The sequence below is a fragment of the Macrobrachium rosenbergii genome, chromosome 23, assembly GCF_040412425.1.
Source record: "Macrobrachium rosenbergii isolate ZJJX-2024 chromosome 23, ASM4041242v1, whole genome shotgun sequence".
Classification (NCBI taxonomy): domain Eukaryota; kingdom Metazoa; phylum Arthropoda; class Malacostraca; order Decapoda; family Palaemonidae; genus Macrobrachium; species Macrobrachium rosenbergii.
In genome coordinates this window covers 33,740,470-33,767,595 of record NC_089763.1, presented here as the reverse complement: position 1 = coordinate 33,767,595, position 27,126 = coordinate 33,740,470, and the positions used below count along the sequence as shown (strand labels likewise).

Sequence of the window (27,126 nt, the reverse complement as noted above, 5' to 3'; positions counted from 1 at the left end):
CAAAAATAAAAAAATAAAAATTACATTGTTATTCATGGCCTTGCGCTTATAACGGGTTCTTGCCAAACGAACGAAAATTAAAAATAAAATCGAAATTTAGTCACTTCAGTCCGCATCGACCAAATGCAGCATTATTCCGGGGGCCATTACGCGGATGATTTCGTTTTAAAGATTTGTCCTTCGATCCATGAGAAAAAACGCTCATGACTAATCGTAGGAAATGAGAAATAGCTGTTCCAGACTGCAGAAGGAGAAGTGAGAGAGAGAGAGTGAGAGAGAGAGAGAGAGAGAGAGAGAGAGAGAGAGAGAGAGAGAGAGAGAGAGAGAGAATCGTATTTTTATCCTTCAATCCATGAGGAAAAACCTGATGAGTAATCCTACGAAATATGAAACAGCTATTTCAGACCACAGAAGAGAGAGAGAGAGAGAGAGAGAGAGAGAGAGAGAGAGAGAGAGAGAGAGAGAGAGAGAGAGATGTGTTCCAGGCCACAGAAGAAGAAGAAGAAGAAGAAGAAGAAGAAGAAGAAGAGAGAGAGAGAGAGAGAGAGAAATGTTCCAGGCTACAGAAGGAGAGAGAGAGAGGAGAACTGTTCCAGGCTACAGGAGAGAGAGAGAGAGAGAGAGAGAGAGAGAGAGAGAGAGAGAGAGAGAGAGAGAGATCTTATTTTACTCTGCGAATAGAAAACAATAATAGCTTTTCCATCTACTCTTCAATCCATGAAGAAAAACCCCTGACGAGTAATCCTAAGGAATATGAAACAGCTGTTCCAGGGTGAAGAAGAAGAAGAAGAAGAAGAAGAAGAAGAAGAAGAAGAAGAAGAGAAGAAGAGAGAGAGAGAGAGAGAGAGAGAGAGAGAGAGAGAGAGAGAGAATCGCACTGTTCACCTGCAAATAAAAGAAATAACTAGCGTTTCCCATCTATCTACCCATGTTCACATCGCTATTTAAATCTCACGTTGTGGCACGCATGCGTACTACACGTATGAATGCATGCTAAGGTTCGCCGTCAGCGAGTCTTCGAAAGTTAAAAATAAAGATGACTTCCATTTTCCGTGACCTTTCAAACCTCCTTCCAGCCTACAGCCTCTCATTGCAAAAAAAAAAAAAAAAACACGTCAGCAATGGAAAGGAAAGATTTTTACATGAGCATATCTTAAAATATTATTGCAGCTTGTTCTATTATTTTAATTTAAAGTCCACAGAACAATGGTAATGACTATCATTGTTTCTGTTCAGAGTTTATATTCGTATGCAAACACAACACACACACACACACACACACACACACACATATATATATATATATATATATATATATATATATATATATATATATATATGTGTGTGTGTGTGTGTGTGTATGTTTTTTATATATGAATATACAATGTACAATCTGAATAGAGACAATGATAGTCATTATCGTTATTCTGTGGACTTTAAATTAAAAAATAGAACAAGCTGCAAGAACAGCAATAATATTTAAGATATGCTCATATATATATATATATATATATATATATATATATATATATATATGTGTGTGTGTGTGTGTGTGTGTGTGTGTGTGTGTGTGTGTGTGATAATATTTCTCTCAGTAAATCTGGCATGCTTTGTCTTCCATATATTTCTATAAAAATGACCGTAACAAGAAAGCCATACTAATTGGTAAGAAGTTATTCAAAATCCATACACTTCTGTCCATTTCAGAAATTCAAATTCACACACATTCATACCCATCCCAAAACCCAACCAAACCTCTCTTGGACCCATAGCCCAATGTCCCACGGGATTTCATCAAAAGCCACCGATTACTTTTCAAGATATCTGAAGGACAGACGGATAACTACCCAAAAAGATCGTCGGTAACCAATTTACATATCATTTTCATCTTTCTTTAAATCTGCAACTTTAAACCCTTACGGGCAGAGTCTATAAACTATAAACCAAAAGAGGGTTCCAAAGGCAAATCAGCCTGCAGAGAGAGAGAGAGAGAGAGAGAGAGAGAGAGAGAGAGAGAGAGAGAGAGAGAGAGAGAGAGAGAGGAAAAGGTGATCAATAAATAAATGCGAGGGAACAGGAAATAAAACCGATACACCAGGATTCAAGAGACCTCAGTAGAAAGCAGGAGTGGATTTGCTTCTCGCTTAAACATTTGGAGGTCAGACGATTCCACCACGACAACACTAGACAAAAACTATTCCACATTTCTGTTGTGTCTAACATATAACTCCCAGCAAACTGAGTTGTACTAAAAATCCTGGAAAACGACACACTGTTTGCCTAATCCTATATACCTAGCCTATTCCACATTTCAGTTGTGTCTAACATAAAACTCCCAGCAAACTGAGTAGTACTAAAAATCCTAGAAACGACACACTGTTTGCCTAATCCTATACAACTATTCCACATTTCAGTTGTGTCTAACGTATAACTCCCAGCAAACTGAGTAGTACTAAAAATCTTGGAAAACGACACACTGTTTGCCTAGTCCTATACAACTATTCCACATTTCAGTTGTGTCTAACATAAAACTCCCATCAAAAATGAGTTCTACTAAAAATCCTGGAAAACGACACACTGTTTCCCTAGTCCTTTATAACCTCACGTGACTGATTCCTCAGTGACAGAGGATGTATGTGACAAGTGGCCCAGTGGGAACCCAACAGCTGTTGCTCCGCCGAACATTTCCAAAATGGTTGGAAAATCAAACCTGCCTCTGTGGTTCGTACCGACTTGACAAAGGCCTTGCATTGTGCGCAGGAATCTTGCGGTTGCTTTGTCAAATTGCTTTGTTACGTGTAAGACATGGACGGACAGCAGTCAGTCATAAGTGACTGTCTATCTATCACTGTTTCTAAACCAAAGGCTACGGTTCGAATCTTGGCCGGTGCAAAAGCACTTTTCAACTGTAATTTTCAGTTGGTGTAAGTTATTCCCAGGTACAGTGGATTGGATATTAAAAGATATTTTATTAATGTCTGTGAATATTAAACTCTGGAGTGTGTAACTGACAAGAATTCATACATACACATTATATATGTATAAGTGTGTGTGTGTGTGTGTGTGTGTGATATCGAAGTAACTAATAAGCTTGCAAAATGATCACCAACTTTTAAATGTCATGCCAGTGAGATCAGAAAATAAAAAAAAAAACTTGCCAGAGAAAAACTTTCATCACCCCATCACAAAAAAAGAAAGATATCCCGACATTAACAAAAATAAAACCCCAAAATGATCGATTTCAGTGTCTTTAAATTTCCTCCCTCTTTCCTCGCCTTCACCCACTTCTCGTTCGCCCACCGTCTGTCACCTGTTACCTGAAGAAGCCTTTCAAGACTCACACTCCTCACTCACACTCTCTCTCTTTCTCTCACTCGGCCCCCACGCTCTCCCTCAAGCTTCCTGTGCACACGGGAGTTTCTCCAGACGCGGCCGTCCTTTGGAATCATATTTGGCGAACTAAAAACTCCCTTCTCGACGAAGAAGGGCCATCCAGAGTGAGCAAAAGACCTCCTCCTCCTTTCATGCCACTTCCCTCTCCTCTGGAGCAACGGTTCACAGCTTAATGGACCTGCCAAACCAGGCGTAACCCGCTCCTATCTGGCCCAAGAAATAGCAAGAGAGAGAGAGAGATGCCACTGGATCCGCTCTTGGCTCCCCCCTCGGGAAACCCGCCGCCCTTCCTACCTTGTGGTTGATCTCTCCGGCGGTGACAAACTGCGAGGTGATGTAAATCCGAGAGCTATAGCATCCCTGAACGAGTTCCGAATGTAATTGTGATCGCCAGTTAAGCCCGAACGCAATGTTCACTGCACCTCTCTCTCACTCACACTGCCACCGGTGTCACTGACCACCACTCTCGACGTGACGTCACCTCACACCGCTGCCATCTGTCGGCTGCCGGGCTGACTAAACAGACAGTTCTGAATGCGAATAACATTTATAGATTTCTGGCAACTGGAAGGGGGCCCTCAGATACTATCGATATGCAGTGCTAAGAGTCCATTTTAACGGTATTTTATGCGATGGGCGGAATTCAAACAACAACGAGTAAAAATTGTAGCAGTTAAAGCGAGTAACCGCGGGAAATTCGATGCTGGTGTAAGAACGGATCCAGGACGACTTTCATTGAACTGAAAACATAATTATCACAACGGAAGAAAAAAGGATATGGAGATTCTTGCAGGCATAGCAATATGTAGCAGGTTAAAGGGAAGAATTTAGAATAAAATTACTCCTGCGGATGTTTTCTGTCAGCACAAGCACTGTAAACTGTATCACATAAGTGGTCTGCAAGTCCTAGACCTAAAGTGGCACTCAATATCTGGGTCTTCGCCAGCCCCGCTTGCTCAATGTTCAGACACGTGACCAACAATGCGGAGACGCCAGATATCTACGGCTGGATTATTAATAATCCACAACTGTTGTGTTCGGCAGCGTGTAGAGTTACTGACTTACGACTAGGAGCTAATAATTCTTCATGGTTTTGTCACATATGTTACGTTATCCGGCGTCACAGTTATCAAGGTCACTGGCTTCGAAAATTCACTCGAAAATTCACGTAAATTTCAGATTCAGTTTTTTTTTTCTGGGCGTTCCTTGCTCATGATGAATGAAGTACAAAAAAGTATTACAATATTAATGTATTCCTGGTGTGATCTCAGCGCGTTTAATGAATTTCAGAGCCCAAGAATGAGAAAATAAACTCAATAAAAGTGTAATACTTTGAGTGAATCAGCAATAGCAGCAGAAATATGAAAATTACCCATGTTAGTATTCTTTTACTGGACCTTAAATTTCATGCAATAAAATTACAACACGTAGCCAAGAGCAAAAAGGCGTAGGCCTAAATAAGAAATGTGAGGAAACCAAGACGTTACGAGATCAGACTATGACACACACACGCACAAACAGACACGCGCGAGCGCACACACACACACATATCTATCTATATATATATATATATATATATATATATATATGTCATGTCAAAATAGGTCTTTGTATTTACGTAAGCAAAATCATGAACACGGAGAAGTGTATGTGTGTGCGGGCATCAGGTAATAGGCCTATGTGTGCATGTACGTAAGCAAAATCATGAACACGGAAAAGTGTATGTGTATCAGGTACTAGGCCTATATATGTACTATGTACGTACGCAAAATCATGGACAAGTAAAGGTCTACATATCTGTGTGTATCATGTAGTAGGCCTATGTATGCACTATGTACATAAGCAAAATCATGAACACGGAAGTGTATGTGTTGTGTATCAGGGACTAGGCCTATGTATGTACTAAGTACGTAAGCAAAATCTTGAACACAGAAAAATATATGTATGCGAGTGTATCAGGTACTTGGCCTGTGTGTATGTGCGTTAGCAAAATCCTGAGCACATTAAAGTGTGTGTGTGTGTATCATGTACTCGGCCTATGTGTTTGTACGTAAGCTAAATTATGAAAACATTAGTGTATGTGTATATCAAGCACTAGGCCTATATGTGTAAGTACGTAAGCAAAATCATGAACACTTTAAAGTATATGTAAATATGTGTATCAGGTGCTAGGCCTATGTGTGTATGTACATAAGCAAAATCATGAACACGGAAAAGTGTATGTGTTTATCAGGTACTAGGCCTATGTGTGTGTGTACGCAAGCAAAATCATGAACGCGCAAAAGTGTGTGTGTGTGTGTGTGTGTGTGTGTGTGTGTCAGGTACTATGCATATGAGTATGTATGTAAGCAAAATAATGAACACGAAAAACGCGAGGCCGACATTGCTGTCATCATGTAACAGGCGAACGGTTTTCAGAACACTTATGTCTCGTATCTCTCCTTATCTTTTAATAACTTATCATTTATCAGTCATTCAGGAGAGTGGGATGTGCGGATATAGTTCAACAATGGCAGATAACAAACATGACAAGGATAATATGCTGTTACATGATGATAAAATAATGATGATAATGAAAGTGGAATTACCAGATGTTGATGAGATTGTGTTGTCACATGATCTAAAATATTCTATCATATTCATACGAAGGAATGTGATGAATATGATATGATCTGTATGATGTAACGATGTAGGCCTAAGGTATACAAATGGAGCAGATGGACAAGATGAACAAGACAATAACGTGGCTGGAAGTCAAAGTGAAGACGCATAGAACATCTCGCCACTGCCTACTGTGTGCAAAGCATGGCACACTGCTGGCAGCATAGTACCACCAAACCACGCCCCCTATCGACCCACACATATAAAGCCCGCCTCCATTACGATATAGGATGACTCAATAAATATCCTGATACCACAAGGCTTCGACTTAATGGATCTGGATCGTATTGGATCGAGACAAACGAGATCTTTCCCTTATTATACTTGGCAGATCGAGAGCTGCCTAGTAATAGGATCGTCTGCCTCTGAGCAGGTGAAAGTTGATCTTATGTAACCGCATCATTTCTTGTTTAAGGTGAATCATAATGAAGTCAATAACAACAACAGTAGTAGTAGTAGTAAGAGGTGGAACATATTCTTACACACACACACACACACACACACAAACATTAAGTATACATATACATGTGTATATATAGACCAAAGGACTGAAACTTCTATTCTTTAGTGAAAGATAACTAGTCAAAGACGAGACGAGAGAGAGAGAGAGAGAGAGAGAGAGAGAGAGAGAGAGAGAGAGAGAGAGAGAGAGAGAGAGAGAGAGAGAGAGAGAAATGAAGTTACTCTTTAGGAAAGTAAATGCAGAGAGAAAGTTAAAGAGACAAATGCCTCTCAGAAGAATTAAAAAATGCAAATGTTGAGATGAATATTTTGAAAGAATACTGAACGCTGAGAATGTGAAAATGGAATAGGTTATTGTAAATTTGAGGGTGTTTGTGAAATTGACTGTTGAGGATGTAACAAAAAACCTGAAAACAGAGAACCCACAAAGATGTGGTGGTGCAGAGGTCAAAATGTGACTGAATGGCTGACCAAGGTGTTTAAGGTATATGAGGAGAGGGGAAAGGTTTCAAAATGGATGAGTAAATTGTGAGAATTGTAGGGTCATAGCAGAATTGACTATACTAGTGAAAGTTGCCTCTCAATATATAAATTGGAAGTTTTAAAATGAATTTGCAAGAAAAGGACATTGTGCAAAAAAAAACTTCCCCCAGTATCTTTAGCTTCATACAGCAACACACATCAGGAATGTGTCAAGCTCCCTGCAATGTCCATGCCCTTTTTTGCCAGCCTATCCTCCTCTTGTCTCTCCACATAACCAAACCACACAAAACATCGCTCTATCTTTTCGCCTGTACTATTCACTTTACCTATCTACATTTAGCTCTAAATTTGTTCCCCTTTCTTCTCTTCTTACTCCATATATTCTCCACAAACAATTGTCCAGACTTCCAGCTTCTCTCTTTCATTTACATTCAGCATCCACACTTCATTTGAATAAAGGAGTCAACTCAATGGCCCATTCATACATTCCAACCTTTCCTTCCATGGGCACTCATCTACTCTTCCTGGTAACTTTCATTTATTCCATGGATAACCTCCTCTCTCATAATACCATCTTCCATTACCATTACTCTTGAATACCTCTACGAACCCATTGTTTTGTCAAAGCTGAGTCAATTTCCACTTGGGTATCTCAGAGAATTTTGGTGATGAAAGAGGAGGCATTACTGCGTGAGGGTTGACTTTACGATGGGGATGATTTTGATCAACATGGGTGTGCTTTGACCAGGTACAATTTTGATAAAGGTCAGAGGCAATTTTAAGTGAGGACCACAAGGTTCCTTTGGTAAAAGAACTTCCTTACATGAAGAATTTTTCATTGGAGCAGTTTTATAATGAGGGTGCTTAATAGGATAATTTTGCAATCTATTTGACCTATTTTCATACTTCTATCAAAAATCTACAGTACAATCAAATTTGTAACTAAAAGCATCCATACACAAAGCGTATACACAAGTAAATTTTCTTCAGAAGAAATACCAGCAAAATTTTGAAACTGGATTTTTCAGCCTCTGCTTACCTAGACTTCCTGTTCATCTTCTTGAGCTTAAGAGACACACAAATACAGTAATCCAATATAAATCACATATTAGTACTGACAATGCAGTCTACAGTATTAAAACAGTATCAAATTTTTGTATAATAATGTCCATGAATGTTTATGGCATAGTGTCTCAACAGTGATAAAGTTTATGAGCTCCCAAGAGTATACTCTCTTTCATTATTCCACATATAATTACCTTCAAAGTCTGGAGCAAAAAAAATGGTACATTAATTAGTAGGGGATCTTGCAGTTTTATTAAGAACTGCAACTCAAACAATGAAAATGTGTAGCTAAGGCATTCACCTTACATCAGTAAACGAATACTCTACTATAAGTTCAGCTGATAACTGGACAAGTATCTTGTCACAAATTATGATGAAAGTGTTCCGAAACTGCCCAGCAAAAAGACGCCTTATGAAACTTCTACACAATTTCTATACTACATGACAAAAACTACACATTTGTAAGGATAATGAAAAACTATCAGATGCTTTCATCAAAGTTTACTGATTTTTTAAACCAGAACTAATAAATAAACATACTCCACCCACCACCACAACTTAAGTAATATTTTAAGTACAAAACAGGAACTAAAAGGACCTATATATAAATAATAAAAATGTAGAATGTTAAAAGGCTAAGTGATAAATATTCCTTTAAAGCAAATTCAATACAGTACATAAAAAAAAACTTTCAATCCACATGAAAAATCACATAACATATAATACTCAGGACAAAGTAACATTATCACAACCAATATATAAGAGAAAAATCAAGTGTGTACCTTTAATCTACAAAACCTTTGAACTATAGCATTAAAATAAATAGAGTCCTATTAAAGTTTTTATAAAACCGTACAAAAATACCAAACAGCTGATTACTACATGATCCTACAGACTTTAGGAATCCCGTAGGACATTTTAATTCTATAAATTTTCTTACTAAAGTAAGCACTATAGTCAAATCTACTGAGTGGTAACATACAGGAACCAGATGAAAAATAGGTAAAAAAGAAATAAATATAGCAATAGCTTATCAAATGCAATAGTTGTGTAAACAGAAAATGCATATTTTTGTAACATTGTACTCTTCAAGAGATTAATAATCAAGGTATGACATTCAGACAGCCAACATTTTCATGGCTACAAAAAAGGTTTTACCGTCAACATTAAACAGAGTCCTTGCCTATACTCAGGGACCGGTTTATTTGGTGCAGGCATCAAATATCCAAGTATTAAAAAATAATGTTCAATTCCATAAAGTTCTCTTTATAATATATAACAGAATTGGTCAACCATCACCTACATAACACTGCTGGGTATCTTATTAGTATTTCTGGCATCTTACATACCAAACCTGCACATTTCCAACTTTGATTTCAGTTTCATTCAACTGAGGGAATGAACATTTAAACCAACATCAACAAGGAAGGATTTTTGGAGAAAAAAAGCTAAACAAATTTTTGCCTTTTGAAAGTTACTGAAAGTAAATGGATGTTACTGTACAATATTTACTTCATCATAAAATATTTGCTACAGTGTATACTGTACACAATGTTCATTTATATCATGCACCTTTTATTACAAAAGCATTAACTGGTATAGAGAATATGTTGCATTATTTCAAGTTAAGGTAGAGACTCCAGAACCACAGATGGTATCTGGGTCCTGTGTGTTGCTCTGATGTCGAAATGATAAATGATGTAAATGTGATTTTGTTCTACATGCTATAATGGATATACAGGGTTCATGCATTACAGAAAAGGAGGGTAACAATATATACTAGAGTGATATGTTTAAATTTGTAGACTTGATAGGTCGAAAACAATAGCATGAAAACACATACAGTGGATAATGTACCAATTACCAAATTAATCTTAAACAATGCATGCAGAAACCTTACAGTCCTAAGGTAGCTAATGGTATTCATAAATCACCTTCCTTAAAATAAATTTATAGTGACATAAATTATATATGAAGCCACTTTGCGGGCAAGGTATACAAAATGCCTCAGACATCATACCAGTTCGTGAACTGCTGTGATACTAGGAATGAATGAAAAATGGTATGAAATCAAATCTTTGGATTTCAAGCCCCAAAGACAATGAAATGGAATGAACAATTATATTTTTCATGTAATTAGATCATTAGCATTAAATTCTAACCAAAAGATCATCAGTTATACATAATACTGCAAGTAGAATACTGGTTTTGTTAAAGCTCTAAAAGATGGTTCATCTCTCGGTCATTCTTCCAAATGCTTAATTACAAATAAATACACTTTTGCAGATGAATAATTCAACGCAAAACAACTCCTCCGTAAACACACTGAAACATGCAAAAGACTGTGAAAGCTATCAAACACAAATTTGTGAATAAGTAAGCTAACAAAAAATAAGTACTGTATATGAATATCAAATATATTTGCTGCCCTCTCAAAATAATATTTCTCTGACCCCCTGATTTTCATTTTATCTAGGAGCATGCTGCCTGAAATAGCATCACTGGCATTCAAACTTTTTCCTTTTTTCATGAGGCCTAGATATCTGGTTAAACTACTTGATAATAACAATGGTTCCATAAATAAAATGTATCCATCAAAGAGGGCCTAAACTACAGGTATATTGACAACATTTCTGGATTCTTTTGTGTAAGCAAGACTCGTTCATACCAGTTAAAGATTCAACAAAAAACTGTTAAGAAAATGCACATCATTGTTGGTACTACTGTAAAACGATCCATAACAGCTTTTTTTGAGGAAACATTTAACTGTTTTTGTGAAGAGAAAGAAAAACTTTAGGAGAATTCAAATTATTACTGTTGTAAAAAGAGGAAACACAACTTTCTCTTGAAATGTCTTAAAAAACATTAAGCTTTTAAATGTTAAAGGGAAAGACTAGCTGCCTGTAAAATAAGAACTGGAAAACTTTACAGAATGTTAAATTAACACCTGTAAAATTCAGTAACAATCTCAAATACTTGAAGTTATATTTCCTGAATATCAATAACAGCACCAAAAAGTACCTAAAAAATTCACCTGTATATTTTAGGCAAATCTGCTCTACAGTTGCTTTTTATGACTTTCCAATCATCTTCCATAAATTCTTATTCTAACTGGAAACTTCTATTATTACTCACGATGTCTATGGAGTGCTATATGCCTTACATAGCATCAGAATCCTTATCGAACATAAAATTTAGACCAAAGGCCAAATGCTGGGACCTATAAAGTCATTCAGCAGTGAAAATACTGATGAAACATTTGTTGAGGGAAGGTGGAAAGTAAGACGGAAGGTACAGAATATGAACAGAGGTTTAGCAAAAGGAAAAAAAGGGGTTGCAGTTAGGAGCCAAAGGGACACTGCAAAGAACCTTAAGTAATGCCTACAGTGTACTGCGTGAGGTGCACTGATGGTACTATCCCCCTACTAAGGTCAGCATCCTCATCCTCACTGAGAAACAATCTGTCACTCTACGCAATGCCAAAGGTCTTTTGTTCCTTTTTGTGCAAGACAGATGAACATTCTCTTTGGGAACATTACACATATCAATGCTTACCAAGTTCAAAAGAGACTTCAGTGTTACTGAAAGATACCAGGTTCCTGTACCACCTCTTATAAGATGCTATTTATTTGCTATCTCACCCTTTTTTTTCTTTACACCCACATCCATTTTACTCCCTTTTTTTCTATAATTACTAGTGGGGATACCACTCCATGGAACTAACGAGTCAATAGTCATTTATTTGGTTTGTGTACACATGAAAAATTTAACATTCAAATCCTAAACAGAGAATAACTATGCATATGCAACAGTATCCTTTAGATTTTATTATCATGCAGAACAACAACAGTGTCTGCTGAGAATATTTTAAACCTATAATTATGTCAAGTAACACTGCACTCAAGATGAATGATACTCTATGAGAGTAAACTAACAAACAACAAACAATGGGGACAAACATGTTATAAAATAATAATTCTAGGATTCATTAAATCCACCTGGACCTTCACTAATATCATATTACACTAACACTGCCTAAACTATTTTATGCTACGACCCTGAATAAACAAATGCAAAAGACACTTCTTTGGAAAATTTTCAATTATTGCAAGCAATAAATGACTGGAATTTTGTCAATTATCAATGAGAGGTAAGTCCGAAATAAAATTCTTAAAAAAGAATGACAACAAAATAAATATTACTGGATTATTTACGGTATGTTTTTTTTTGCCTAAAATAGATAATGTATATATGCTCAGTGGTGTTTTGTTTCCCCATGAATTCACGAAGGTTATGACAAGAGCAAAAAACACACAAAAACATTATACTGAAAAAATGTTCATTCCATACTGCTTTTAAACTAGTTTCCAATAACATGTGTATTCATATAAAGCTTTTCTGATATGAACCCTACCCAATCTATTCAAAAGAAATATCATAAAATCAAATACAGTATTCATGTCTTAATAATTTCCAACACATTGTCTTGTTCAAACATACCTACACTGCAGTCGACATAAACAATGCTTACATTTACCATTTGCTATGTTATCACACATAAGCAGCACTATAAATTCTTTGCAGCACCCCTATAATCCCCCAATCCATTGCTTTTTCATTTCCCCTTTTCATCTTTTCTCTTAAGTCTCTTTTTAAGCAAACTGTCCAACTTCTTTAACTTTGTCCTGCTCCAATTTTCATGACACCTTCAAGAAGAAATCCCTTGGAATGTGTATGTGAGTCTAGCAATGCAACTCAAAGGTCTGGGTAAACTATTTTATAAAAATAAGAGAATTCATGGAAGAGGTTTGGATTACAATTAAAAAAACTGACAGATTTAGAGTAAGCAGATGATGCCATTTTACTCAGGAAAACACTAAAGGATTTACAAAGCTTTCTTGATAGAATGCATCACATATCTAAGATGATGGAACTCAAAAAAAAAAATTCTGAGAATACAGTATGCACAAAATGATGAAACGAAACTACCTGTACATAATGAGGTTGAATTTTCAAATATTTTGGAACAATGATACCTAGTACTGTACTGTATAGGTTGTCTGTAAAATTTGGTGAAAAGCTAAAAAAAAAAAGGCATATTATATAGTCATGATGAATGAGATTTGAAAATGACTCAAATTATATACCAAATGATAATCAGTCAGCCACTGAACATTTCTTCCCAAAATTAGTCTAAAACATCCAATTATGAGGATAAGCTACCAGATCTTTCATACAAGAGATCATCACTAGTCCCTTTTTGCTGGCTGAACAATGCCAAAAACTAAAATACTCAGTGACTCTTAATCCCAATTAGCTACTTACTATAAAAACTGTCACCTATTGTAATCTCATATTTTCTCATTTGTGAGAAAACATTAGTGCACTCATGTTGAATAACACAAAATATAATTTGACGATAAACTTGCTCAGCCCTCTAATTATCTGTTAGCCATGGTAATTTTGTCTCCTACTTACAGATGACCACCACAACTTTCAGTGAAAATTCATGAAACAAATAAGAAAAACTGCCTGAAAACCCTTTAAAATCCTTATGATACAAAACTGGCAGTAGATTAAGGCTCCCATTTTAATCAACAAGAAACACCAGTGTAAATATTAAGGATCACTTAAAAAGAAAGTTTCAAGGGGAACATATCCCCTTGACCGTGGGAACCCAACCTGTAACAAAAAAACAACCTGCTACTCAAAATCTCAAAGAGAGGGCTGATCACTTCAAGATGGAAAGTCAAACTACTGTACTGCTATTAGAAAGGGCAATCTTCAGGAAACTTCCAAGACTGAAAGACTGATTACCTGAGTTCTCGGCTTCGAATCTACTCTGATATCAACAACAATAGCAAAATACTTTATCAAATACAGCACCTAACTTCAGCCTGCCACAAAGTTTGTGTCTAGGTCTGCTGAGTACAAATACAATTCAATATCCAAAAAATTTTAACATCAGTGATAGTTAGCTGGACAAGGATAAGTATGGTCTTTCGGTAACAATTCACAACTACTCCAATCTTAACAGTTCACTCTGTGGTTTAAACATACAAGCTTGCTCGAAAATGCAACACTTTAACAACAGCTAGTAAGATTTCAAATTCAGACACACACACACACACACACACAATCCTCCCTAACATTGCATAGTAACATTATAGGAAATTTGTTTACACATATCACAGATACACTATTCAGGTATTTAGCTCCCTGAATCGAGAGGAGACAACTAAAAATTTCTGCATGTAATCTGAGAGCAGCTTTTTACACCGGGTCCACATCTTACTCCCGGTCGCCCATCCCTAGGCAGAATCGTTTATTGCCTTTGGCATTCCAGTCTCACAGTCGAGCAAAGCGGCAGAATCGTCTAGTACGCAAGGACCGCCACCTACCTTTGTGTGTATGATAAACTTCAACTGTCCACCTTGACAATCCTCATCTAACAAAGACAGCAGCCCCTGAAAAATTACATACCAGAGTGTAAAACTTCACGTAAATCTACATCATCTCAGCTACTTTATATTTATTTAAGAAAAGGTAGAATTCAAAAATACTGTACCAAGATAGCAACTGCATGAACGTAACTGTGTAAAACTTCAAGTAACTCTTCATCACTTCAGTGACTTTATACTTATTTAAGAAAAGGTAGAATTCAAAAATACTGTACCATGAAAGCAACTGCATGCACATAATTGCATCTAAAGTTTAACTGATTCTAACACAAACATAATTCTTATTTTCAAAAATATTTATAAGTAAATATGTCTCAAAAATATGATAAAATAAGTCCTTAAAATAATAATAATGATACCAGTGATTTCAAAATATCTTCATAATGAAAAGATCAATACAAGTTCTTATATAAAAATAATCTCACTCAATACCATACTATTTCTACCATAAAACACCAATTCATGGTTTGTTACTTCATCAAACAAAAAATCAGAATCCTCTTTCAGCATCTTTATCATTTTTATTAATTATATATGTGTTTAATTACCAAAACCCAATCTCTGCATGCAGACTGACTCACAGAAAAGTTAAGTATACCTTAGTTTTACCAGACCACTGAGCTGATTAACAGCTCTCCTAGGGTTGGCCCGAAGGATTAGACTTATTTTACATGGCTAAGAACCAATTGGTTACTTAGCAACGGGACCTACAGCTTATTCTATCACCAGAAATAAATTCCTCTAACTCTTCATCAGCCGGCCGGAGAATCGAACTCCGGTCTAGCGAGTGCCAGTCCGCAGCTCTACCGACTCACCCAACGAAGAGCTACTGACTCACAGAGCAAGGGTATAGATGGAACACTTGACAAAATGGGATATCAGGCAGAAATGGCACAAGATGGAAGAATGGCAAGAACTTATTTCAAACCTCAATACAAACTGGCCAAATAGGAAATGTTTGGGAGGATCCATGTTTTAATCAAAAAGGTCTTTATATTACACCAATATTTTAAACTTTCCACAAAATTAGCACACATGTAAAACAGTAATATTAGTAGAGTATTTAACAATATCATAGTCTGAACCAATACCTCATAAGACATGAGTTACATAAAAATTAACCTTAGATGTTTATGCAAAAAGAAAACGCATCTAATATCTCAATGATGTCTTCTGTACAAACTTTCTTAGGTTTGGTTACCAATTGCTCAATAAATAAACTACTGAACTCCTAAAGCCATTTAACCCACAACATTTCAAATTGAATCTGCCCCTAACTGCTGTTATTCTGATTAGCATCTTCAACAACAGATGCCTTACATTTAAATGTTCATGTATACAGTAACCTTTGCTATTTGTGTAGGCAAGTCTGCTCAAGGAAAAATAACTAAATGTAAGTCTATGAAGAGATGCCTATAAGGACGTCTGAAAAGTTACCTTAAAAAAATAGTAATGGTATTATTGTACTAATAAAATGATGGTTGTAAGGATCATTCACCAAAGTAATTATGAGCAGTACTGTATTATGAATAAAGAACTGTGGAAAGGCAGTGAAAAGTATGTGTACAAGAACATGAAGTAAGTTCTACAAAACTAGCCACCTCTCCACAACTACAGCACAGTACAGTACTGGGTTAGGGATAAATTTGTAATATGCTTTGTCTTACCAAACACATTGTCAGAATTTCTTTTAATTCACACATACGGAGTCTAATGCAATCTATTCCAATCCCAGTGGAAACAAGTAAAAAAATATACAGGAAAAGTGCAGGTTCTAAACCTGAGGTGAGTGACAGACTCATCTGTAGAGGAATGAAAGGTGCAAGAGTCTGGGAAGACATTTTGCAAAAGATAGTATTAGTACTTCATGGTATAAATTTATCTAGGATGACTAAGTGTGTTGCAACAGGCCTTCAAAAATATACATACTTGTGACAAGGGCATGGTTTCAGTCTGGTGACCCCTGACGTAATCATTCATATTTTGAGATGAGCTTGGTGGAAATGCATGAAGCAGGAGGGTCATGAATTCATCAATAACAATGGCAGGTACAAATAAACAAGCGTTGGGGCCTGCATCAAAAGTATAGCATACCTGGAAAATTAAAACAATTAATAATGAGCCCCATTTCTCATTTAAAGTACTGTACAGTAAACCTGTTTATAAAAAATCAATTTTAATACTAAACTGCAATAAGAAAAATCCTCTAGATACAATTTGACAGATACAAAACCACAGACAACTTTTTCCTTATACAAAATCTATCCTAAAAATAAATTCTGTTTTAACTGACTCAGGAAACAGCAACTATAAACAATGGGCTGTAAAAATAATAAGTCAATACTGTATTTCTATGGAAGTTCTAGGTACAACCTCCAAACAATAAACATACAACCTGTAAATTTCTAAAAATTACTACAGTTCAGTATCCACCAATTTGCCACAGAAATATCAGTTTTAAATAGGAACTAATTTGCATGGCACTGTTTCACAATTAATGTCTAAGAGCACAGTATAAAAATTCACACAGATTCAGCAATGTTCCACAAGGAACGTCTAATGATATGAATATTGCCAGTTCCAAAAAATCTTTTTGTGCTGAAAAAGGGAAATTAACTATTTCCCAAATTCTATGATAAAAATTAAAATATTACCTAGTTGTCAATGACTCCAGTTATCTAGTTTTAAAGGGTACACATGGTCTAGTTAAACTACCACTTTTTTCAACAAGTGTCGAAAGAAACTATGTAAAGCAGCACTTACTTTCTGACTGAGACTACCCTGTGACTCCTTCACATCATTGTACTGATGAACAAGACATGCCACTGAATGAGAGGTGTCACTCATGTAAACACAAGGAGGGAATGTATCTTGGCAAACTGCATGCATCTCGTTGCTATCAGCCATCGTCAGGTCACAAAAACTGGACCAATCTTTCTCCTTGATTGCCTGTAAAAATACAACTGCATTAGCATCATAAGAGCACAAATTTTATACATTTACGTAGTACTGTAGTCACAACAATAATGAAAAAACCTCCTATGCTATTAACTGTGTTTACCTAGGTGAGTGAAGCTCTGCACATTGAGGAAGTTCTTCCAGATTCACTCACCAGTTCAATATTTACTGTCATCTTTCTTTTGTCTCTTCTCCTCTGGCTGCCCAATTTCCTTTATGCCAGCATGCTTCAACTTACTTCACTCATTTCAGAAATTTACTTCACTCATTTCAGAAGGAATAATTTCATTCATCCCTATAAAAGCCTAGTGAAAAATTACATATAAAATATGAAGTAAAGTAATAACATGATACTGTACAGTAAAGCAAAATGCAAAATTCAAAACAGAGGAGTAGCAAACTAGGAGAAGATTAGAGCAATACCATCATATTAACAATTTACTACATGTTGCACAATCTTTTTCACAATATAAAAGACTTGATATTTTGCTTAGTAGTCTAGTTAAAATGCTTTACACTAATTATAATCAGATATAACAGTGTTGAGGTAAAATTTCCTGTGCACATTCCAATTTTCAAACTGTTGTCTTAAACTGCCGAGTTCCTGTCAACTTCCACACATTAATATTCTACAAAGCAATTTAGCAAGATAACTTCTCCCAGGAATATGTATGAAATGAGGTACAAATTGCAGCATGTAACAGTGGAGAGAAATTGGACAGCTAGGTAAGATGTAAGTACAGGATGGAAAATGATGCATCTAGGGAGTAAAGGAAAACTGCAACATTATAAAAGGTACTTTTATATAATTATGGGAGATGCCTCTGGGATTGCAAAATGCAAAGAATAGATGCCTTTTGAAAAATGGTATTAACATCTAACCATTAAGTTTAGGACGACCAACTGTGATAGAAAATTGCCTTCATGATACATCTTGCAAAACAGAGGCCTTGATAAGATCTCCCGCATGCACTATGGATGAAGTCTTCCATGCAAGAGCAATCCTATCTCAGAATGAAAATGGCGACTATAAGATGGAAGTCTCAACAGCCAAAGGTTTTCAGTCTCAAAAATAAGAGGAAAAAATAAAAGATGAGGAATAAATTGATTCCAAAAACATGACACTGTGGTTAAGGATTCTCATGCTAATGGGATGTGAACTTGAACTGAGCACGCTTAACTTAAAATATGAACTCGAACTGTGTAAACTGGACATGAAATGGGAACTCAGAGTGAACCTGGAGACTGTGAGGTTAACAATGAATGTGATTAGACAACAGACCAACATGTAAGGTGGAAACCTGACATGAGACCAAATGTGATAGTGCAAACTCAAAGTAGGATATGAGACCAGATGGTGTGAACTTGATAGTGGGTGAAATGCTTACAAATAGTAAAATGAAGATCACCAACAGTATCATAGTCCCTGGTAAGAGCTGCCATCTACAGAGTGCTTTGTACAATACCATGTAAGCTGTAGTACTGGCTCTCTACAAAATTCCTGTAGATTTTACATGCAATGACTTCTTCTTTACATTTACCCTGTTCCTTTGGGTTACTGGCTATCAAGTTGAACAATTCTTCACATTTGCCTTCCAATTTTTACTAACAATTAATGAGATGATACTTCAAACCAGTCCTTTTAGAGTCAAATGTGACTCTGAAGTTTTAATTACATTAATGGTGCTCTCTGGTAATTAGGTACATGGTCATTCAACTGAGACTCACAAACCCAACCACAGTAATGTATGGGTTTTGTGATCTCATCACAGCGAAGAAAATTTATGCCTACCTCCATTATAGCATCTAAGCGTAATAACACAGATTCCTTTATCCGATGCTGCATCAAACGTGAGGTCTGGACAGTTCTCTTCATGCCCTCTGTGCTGCCTACTTTCTTACGGCCAGCATTTGCCTGTAAGAAAATATTTTTAAGAATATGGAGGAAACAAAAGTTCACTTACTTGAGAACCCTTCAAGCTGGAAAAAGACTAACACATAAATAACAAGACAAACTTCTCTGTATTACTATCAATTACAAATCAAAAATCTTCAAGGAACTGGAAATATCGTATTTTCTTACTACACATATGATGACCCTCAGATCTGGAAAATGGTCTGCAGGTGCTATGGGACGAGCCACTGAATCAGTGCCATCTTCTAAATCTCCTTTGTGCCAACGAACAAGGCCTCCGTATATGCTGCGACAGGCACTTCCCGAGCCTTGACGGGCCACAGAAGACAGATCCCCTTCGACTCCATAGACTTGTCCCAGAGCAAAGACTGAAAACAATATCAGAAAATTGTGAAAAAAAATTAGATCATACAGATTATCAACAAATTCTGGTGATAAAACTCACAGCAGTTTAACTGCCCCAACCATCCAGGTTACTTTTCCACAGATATTTTTCAACAACACAAAAGAATCTCTAAATTACTTTTTGTAATAAAACCTACTGTGGGATGGAATCAACATTATAAAAATTTTGGCAACAAAGTTTCGCTGTACAAGGTGACTTCCTTTGCTGAACATACATATGAAACTCAAGTGATATTTAAGGAGTACAGTAAAACCTTCTCAACTGTCATGTTAGATAATCTTCCAACAACTAAAAAATTACAGTATAACCAAGTCACTTACCCAAACAAGCATAACCAGCAGCTGATGATGCCAAACCAGCAGCTGTGGGGAAGTTATTTACGGAACAGATATGGACATGCCAGCTCAGGAAATCTTCATCAGATCCTTCAAATTTCCGCTTTGAAGCTCTGCGTCTCACTGGAACAGCAAAGATAAGTTTACCATATTTTGGAATAGAACACAATATGTATACATAAAAGATTAAACAGATTTTTCAATAGATATATATATGATATAACACACAAACTGGACAATATCATGTGGATGATTTAACAACCATTCCTTATGGCAAAAAAAAAAAAAAATATTCAAAACAAATAACACTTAAAATTTTAAGCTTATTCTCATCTAACATTATGATAAGCAAAAGCAATAAACAGTGAGAAAAACCAACAATTATATAACTACTTGATCATCCAGTAAGCAAGGGCTCATGCAAGAGAAACCTCAACTGCTCACCTTCTTTCAGACAGTTTTGTACTCTTGGATTTTCCAAAGACTCTTCCCTGGAATGCAAAAGCAACAAAAATTAATTATATGAATTTACATTCACAAATCAGCTATTAAAAACACTTTTCAACTTCCTTTCTTTTAATAGCTGGTAATCAATCAATTGGCAATATATTCTATATATATACAAATACATATTTCCATATACTGATTAACAACATAAACAAGCCTGACTCAATCATTCTGAGAATAAGTCAAGACAATTGTTCACTAACACCTTCAATTCCTAAGTCATATGCAGTATTTTCTATTTTCTAAATGTATTTTGGTAGATTGCCAAATAGGCAAGATTTCTGTTATCTAAATTCAGAAAATTTCAGAACCTGAATCTTCCTAATACAAAGTGCACTTGTAACATGCCTCATTATTTTACTCATCTCCATTGTTGTGGAATCCTAAAAGCCCCGTCAGTGCTCAAAACAGCAGATGGGTGACTTTCAGACCTCTTGAAATTTTTCCCCTCAATGACATGAATACATACTGCTTCCTCTACACCCAGCTCACATCTACTCTAAACTGCCTGGCTTACATCAACTGTTGAGGACTAAAAATGTCTAGCAATCTTCTTCACGAAGAATGGAAAGCTTTCCTATTAAGGGGAACAACCTAAAATCTCTATTGCAGAAGATTGAGGTGGGACCTCATGAAGTGAGTGTAGAGTACCTCAGTATATCTCACAAGAGCAATAAATCTGGAAAACCACCTTCACTATGGCTATTATAGTGTAATTAATATCAATGCAAGTGCCCTGGATGATGTGACCTTAATGAGCATAATCTCATGATAGAAAACAGTGGAAGGAATAAGTTTCTAGGTTGCTTTGCTGGATAATATTTCCAGGATTATGGGTTCTGCAGTAGATATCATTAAGTTGGGAGCTTCTTGTAGCTAGTCAATGTGGCTGACTGGCAGTGTGATATAAAATCTCTTCCTGCTATGCATTCTACAATAACAAAAATGCAGTACTTCTGGCAATATCCTTCCTTAACCATTTACCTCTTTCCCCACAAACACAAAAAAAAAGTATATCTTAGTTTAATCCAGACCACTGAGCTGATTAACAGCTCTCCTAAAGGATTAGATTTATTTTACGTGGCTAAGAACCAATTGCTGGTTGCCTAGCAACGGGACCTACAGCTTATTGTGGAATCCGAACCACACCACATTATAGCGAGAAATAAATTTCTATCACCAGAAATAAATTCCTCTCTTCATTGGCCGGTCAGAGATTCGAACTCGCGGCCAACAGAGTGGTAGCTGAGATCGGAACCTGCTCGCCCAACGAAGAACCCACTCAAGTCAACAAAGCCTCATAAACATTATACAGGGGTATTTCTAATCATTGGTTGCCTATAGATATACTGTGCTGACTTAAACTTGCTTAATATCAAATATCAACCAATACTTACTTCCCATTTAACCAAAATTTATCCTCAGTAAATGTTGGTGATATGGATACTGTTGTGGTGGCACACATCTGATCTTGGCTAAGTGTGAAGCTAATGGAGTCATTCAAAGGTAAGATGAGTTTCTCATCGCGTTTTCCCCCTGAAAAACAAGTATGCAGCTCCAGTGTAATTTCTGACTGGATATAAAGAACTACCAAATCAAAATAATTAGCCAGTTTTACTAAAATTCACATGACCTGAACTGCTAGGATTAAAATTCATGGTTTTGTCTGATGAAGTGCATTTGTTAGTTCAGTCTACTTGAACAGCAGATCTCTTCATCTGATACTAAAGAAGTTTAGTAATATTCACACAAGACACATGGACTGCTGAAACAAGTATTTTTTCTGTTTATTTTTTCTCTAATCAATATAAAATTCTTTCGAGCAAATTAAGTGATTATAATCTAAAGACAGGCTACAGTATAATGATCTCATGAGATAATTACTAACATACTTACAATATTTGATAACAGCAATATTGACAGGCGCAGTGCAGGTTACAGACCTCATGTTGAAATCCTAAAGTTACTAGACCAGCTATCACCTGAAAAAAAATTAATATAAGATATATATCACATACGAAAAGTTTTTAACATACAACACAGCTGTTCTTGAGGAGGATGATCACAAAAGTCAAAAAAAGTAAATGAGAAAGAGGGAATTAAGATATTTGTAACCTTCCCCTGGTATCCTATTAAGAGATGCTATAAAAAAAGGGCCAATGAGTTCCTTACTGAGTAAACTTCAACTAAATGTTCTTTGACAAAACCAATGGTTTGGAAAACTGATAAATATCATGATGATACTCATCATGAACAGCTGTTAGACAACATGAAAATATTTGTAGCCTGGTTCTACTGTGGTCCCCATTGTTGTTGTTAAAACTAAGTATGGTGCGATGAATTAACAAAATATTTACATGACAAATGAATGTCATATGTACCAAAGTCACATCAAATAACTATAAAAAAATATTACTTTACAAGATGCCCAAAATTACAGTACTTGCATAATTTCTATACTCTTTTTTTTGGACTTCAAAAATTGCAATAACTTTTCATGTGTGTGATATCCATAAAAAATGTTTAGTTACCAACATATCTGAAGGATGCAGAATTATACCTCCTGTTTATTTATGTGTGGTGCTACGTTTATTATGGGGTAAATAAATGCTCTTGCATCTCTGCAGTAATATATGACTTCATGAAGTTCAGGTAGGGAAGTTGGACAGGATTTGGCACCCTAAGTTTGGTTATGTTTTTGAGGATTAGGCCCTGATAGATCCCTGCAAATACCACAGCCATTTCTAGTGCTCTAGGTCTGATTAAGTTGGAAGAATCCAGGTACAAACTGGCATCCTAGGGTAGGTTAGGCTGGGGAAGGCTGCATTTCTGCACTGCACTATATGACAGTATTTGGAGATTCAGGTTGGGTGAGTCCCAGGTAGAGGAAGCCCTCAGTCAAGTAGGATTGTCAGTAATAACCATCCACAGATTTCATTCACATTTTTTGCCTTTTCCACTCAAAAAACCAGTTTTCCACTGTATTCCAAAACTGGAAGATGCAAGGGGTACAATGGGTTAACAAGATGTTTCTGCAGGAATCTAATATCAAAATTATTTGAAACATCAAAAAACTATTAAAAAATCACATTTCATTACTGAATTCAATTAAAGGCACCCTGTACTACTTTATTTGAAAATCTGTTTCACTTCCAAAATCACTTGGTGTACTGAAGTAGTTTAGGCTAACTACCATTTTCAAAATCAGCACACCTTCAAATATGATGTTCATACTAGGCACAGTTTTTCCCACACTTTAACACATCAAGATACCCACAACATGATTAACAAAAAACACCAATAATCTTCCTATGCTAATGAAAACCCTTAAAATATCACCAAGTGATGCACAGACCTCAGTCACACATGGCAGTCCCAGGTAAATGTAGCTAAGTGTCTTTGAAATTTATGCAACCAATTTGACAAAATACAAGAAGCAGGGCTATCTCTCCATTTAACTGCAAAAATGCTGCACAGTGCAAATTAGACAATATGGTGAAACGAACTCTCCAAATAACATGGCATCATAGGCTAGGCTAGGCTAAGCTTTGCAAACAAATGTGTCACAGGTTTGAAAATAACCAAAATCACAAATATATCATATTTATATGCTACCGTAAAACATTGGGGTGTAAGCCTGTGCCTACATTCTAATCTAACATGGGGTGCCGTCACACAGCCTACCTGACTACAACACAAAAATCTGACAATAAAAAAAAAAGCCCATATTATTAATTTATTATTTTTTATCTTTAATAAGTGAGATCTCTTCTTTCTGTATTTTCCTTTACTTTCTCTTAACCCCTAATGAACATCATATTCTTTGGAACCTTGAATTTCAAGTCAATGGGACCCGTGGGTTTGTTCCATAGGAATAGGGTACATCTTCTGAATAATAATAATAATAATAATAATAATAATAATAATAATAATAATAATAATAATAATAATAATGACCCACGCACGCTATTTTAAGTTGACTGTTTTCAAGGCCCGACCTAGCTTAGCCTATATTGATGGGTGAGTGGGTTCAGTTATTTTTGGACACCTCCATTCCATTCTAGCCTACCATGTTTCACCTCCAATGCAGACCAACTTCAATCAATTTCATCCTGCATTGCTCTACATTAACCTACTATTTCATATTGCCGTTTAGTAGAACATAATTCCAGCCCACATTGGTACTTGAATAATGAAAACTCTGCCAACTGTAACAAATTTTGGTATTTCTGAGTATTAGCTCCGCACAGATTGTGTGGAACGGTTCCGTGAATACGAGACATTAGGGAGCTATGTGTTCAAGAAGGGATTGGCTATGGAAAGAAATCTATTATATATAAAAGGAACTATACTAACCTAAAGTATCCTAACCTAAACTAGTAGGCCGTGTTACTTAGTCAGGGGAGGAAGGAAACTCCACTGTTTGCCAAAAGTTCCCCTATAGCATCGCGCATGCACAATAGCAAAAATATATGTTCTGAGGTTAATTTACAGGTTAATTACAGCTGAGACAAAAATAACAGTAAATTATTGATAAGCAACCATAAAACTATAGAATAAGTGAATTTCCAAGGCAATAACCGACGCAGAGTTAATACTTAGTTCTACCCCAAATTTTTCAAGATAAACATAACGGTAGAACTATATAGTTGCTCCGCGGTGGCGACAGCACTATAACTTGACTTTTTCTACAGTTTTTTGGTTGCTAATTATGAAATTACCTTTAATTTTTGGGGCTCAAGTGTAATTAACCTGTAATTAACCCGTGAAGTCCATCCAACAAGGGGTTTCCATACACGATCTTCACAAGACAGAGCACGGGTACGTCTGTTTCGAACGGTTCATATCCCGTCCAACAAGTACAATAACTTGTTAATGCATGGGTACCCAACCTGCGCCCGGGCCAGTACTAAACACGGCGAAGGGACATTCCATTTGGCCAACAACAAACAGATGTACCACAAGTATCAGAACCCCTAAAAGTGTAGAAAAAACCAGTTGAAAAGGTAAAAACAGGCGCGGAGCTCATGAATAGAATTACCCACGATAGCAAAAATAGAATATGTTCTGAGGTTAATTACAGGTTGATTACAGTCGAGAGACAAAAATAACAGTAAATTCTTGATAAGCAACCATAATACTATAGAATAAGTCAATTTCCAAGGCAATACCCAAATTTTTCAAGATAAACATAACCTAGTATTCAGAGTAAGGACACAGGGATATTCAGTGTTACCTTGGGGGGGGGAATCTAGGGGGGCAAAAGCCTCCCCGGGCAGATAGCCTGAGGGCACGGCGCCCTAAGCTAGGCTAGGAAAGTATGGTTAGGTAAGGTTTTCAAAACTATGCAATTATGAAATAATCGGACCTTCCGGAAACGAAGGCCTGAAATAAAAAAAAAAAAAAAAAAAGAGCCACGTGAACCTACTGGCAGGCTAGCCTGGACACGTCTACTAGCCTTGAGGCCTTAAGCCTGACCTACCGTAGGTCACACGACCTAAGAATAACCATAACAAGAAAAAATTACTAACCAACTTACCAAAATAATATTTAGGCTTTCAATTACACTCTACGCTACGGCAGATTTAAAGGCCTCGGACCACCACCGTAATTTCACTATAACAACACACACGACACTTATAGAGGCCTATATATTGGCTGACAGTGATATGGCAACGTTCTCCGGTGGCCTGTACAACACTGGGGTTCCACTAGTCTTAAAATCGCTATATAAAACGCATCTATTTTTAACCACGACTTTAAATAGGAAATTGTTCCTCGCGGTTATTCACTCTTGGGGCGATTTGACAAGCACGCCTTCTTCATAAGCGGAGGAGAAAAATACTCTCGCTTAAACAAAAGAGCATCAGAATAATGTTCTTAATGCGTTATTTGTATTCCTAACTCTGTTATCTTACTCTCTATGTCAATAGTTCTGTTACTTATAATTTTCTACACCAACTAAAACCAAAATTATATGTGGTAATGCACAATAAACTAAATTCGTCATTAAAATACATGATGGAACGTTATTTCGTACATGGTTAATAAACGATATAAACATTCTGATCAGCATGTCAATAGATCTGTTACTAATAATTTTCTACACCAAGGAAAACCAAAATTATTTATGTGATGCACGATAAACTAAATTCATCATTAAAATACAGGATGGAACGTTATGTCTAATACGGTTATAAAAGATATAAACATTCTGATCGGCAAGTGAAATGCGACGCAATCTGAGAGAACTTTCCATATAACAAAATCAGATGAATTCCCAAAAGTTCGGGATTTCACCCTACAAGGTTTTAGCATGAAACTTATTGAATTATTTTAACAACTTGAATTCCTTATATAAAAACAAACATTGCTAACGCACGTTACCTCTGTTGGTGTTGAGATTTTAATCCATTCGAACAGGTTCTTCTGAAATAGACTATAGCCTCTAACGTCATGATATTGTTGTTGTCTTGCAGT

The 27,126-nt window shown here is 36.2% G+C and overlaps 2 protein-coding genes across 4 annotated transcripts in view; both read right to left on the bottom strand.

Annotated features, from left to right (window-relative positions):
* The window catches only part of ck (myosin-VIIa ck), a 182,993-nt gene extending 179,108 nt beyond the window's left edge, over positions 1–3,885 (bottom strand). The window contains exon 1 of one of the 2 annotated variants that reach the window (XM_067125565.1): positions 3,688–3,885. The gene's annotated coding sequence lies outside the window, so the exon portion shown is untranslated. The remainder of the gene's footprint in view (positions 1–3,687) is intronic. The other variant, XM_067125566.1, reaches the window with a different exon arrangement.
* Positions 3,886–8,548: 4,663 nt separating this feature from the next.
* On the bottom strand, positions 8,549–27,126 carry Mvd (mevalonate diphosphate decarboxylase). 2 transcript variants are annotated; one of them, XM_067125561.1, is made up of 10 exons: positions 26,186–26,472; positions 22,543–22,628; positions 22,044–22,182; positions 20,584–20,630; positions 20,125–20,262; positions 19,567–19,766; positions 19,276–19,398; positions 17,289–17,474; positions 16,455–16,619; positions 8,549–14,531 (listed from the first exon to the last, which is right to left on the bottom strand). In XM_067125561.1, exons 2-10 carry the CDS (start codon positions 22,592–22,594, stop codon positions 14,376–14,378), a joined length of 1,206 nt encoding a protein of 401 aa, XP_066981662.1. In that variant the 5' UTR covers positions 22,595–22,628; positions 26,186–26,472; the 3' UTR covers positions 8,549–14,375. The 2 variants fall into 2 exon arrangements, with proteins under 2 accessions (XP_066981662.1, XP_066981664.1); XM_067125563.1 differs by lacking the exon at positions 26,186–26,472 and adding an exon at positions 27,034–27,126 and having other exon boundaries at positions 11,374–14,531.

Excerpts from the sequence above, each read along its gene's own strand:
- Mvd (XM_067125563.1), bottom strand. The coding sequence starts at position 22,594 with ATGAGGTCTGTAACCTGCACTGCGCCTGTCAATATTGCTGTTATCAAA. Across the intron at positions 20,631-22,043 it reads AAATTTTGGTTAAATGGGAA|GGAAGAGTCTTTGGAAAATC; the intron begins GTAAGTATTGGT and ends TTTGCATTCCAG. Across the intron at positions 20,263-20,583 it reads ACAAAACTGTCTGAAAGAAG|TGAGACGCAGAGCTTCAAAG; the intron begins GTGAGCAGTTGA and ends TTGCTGTTCCAG.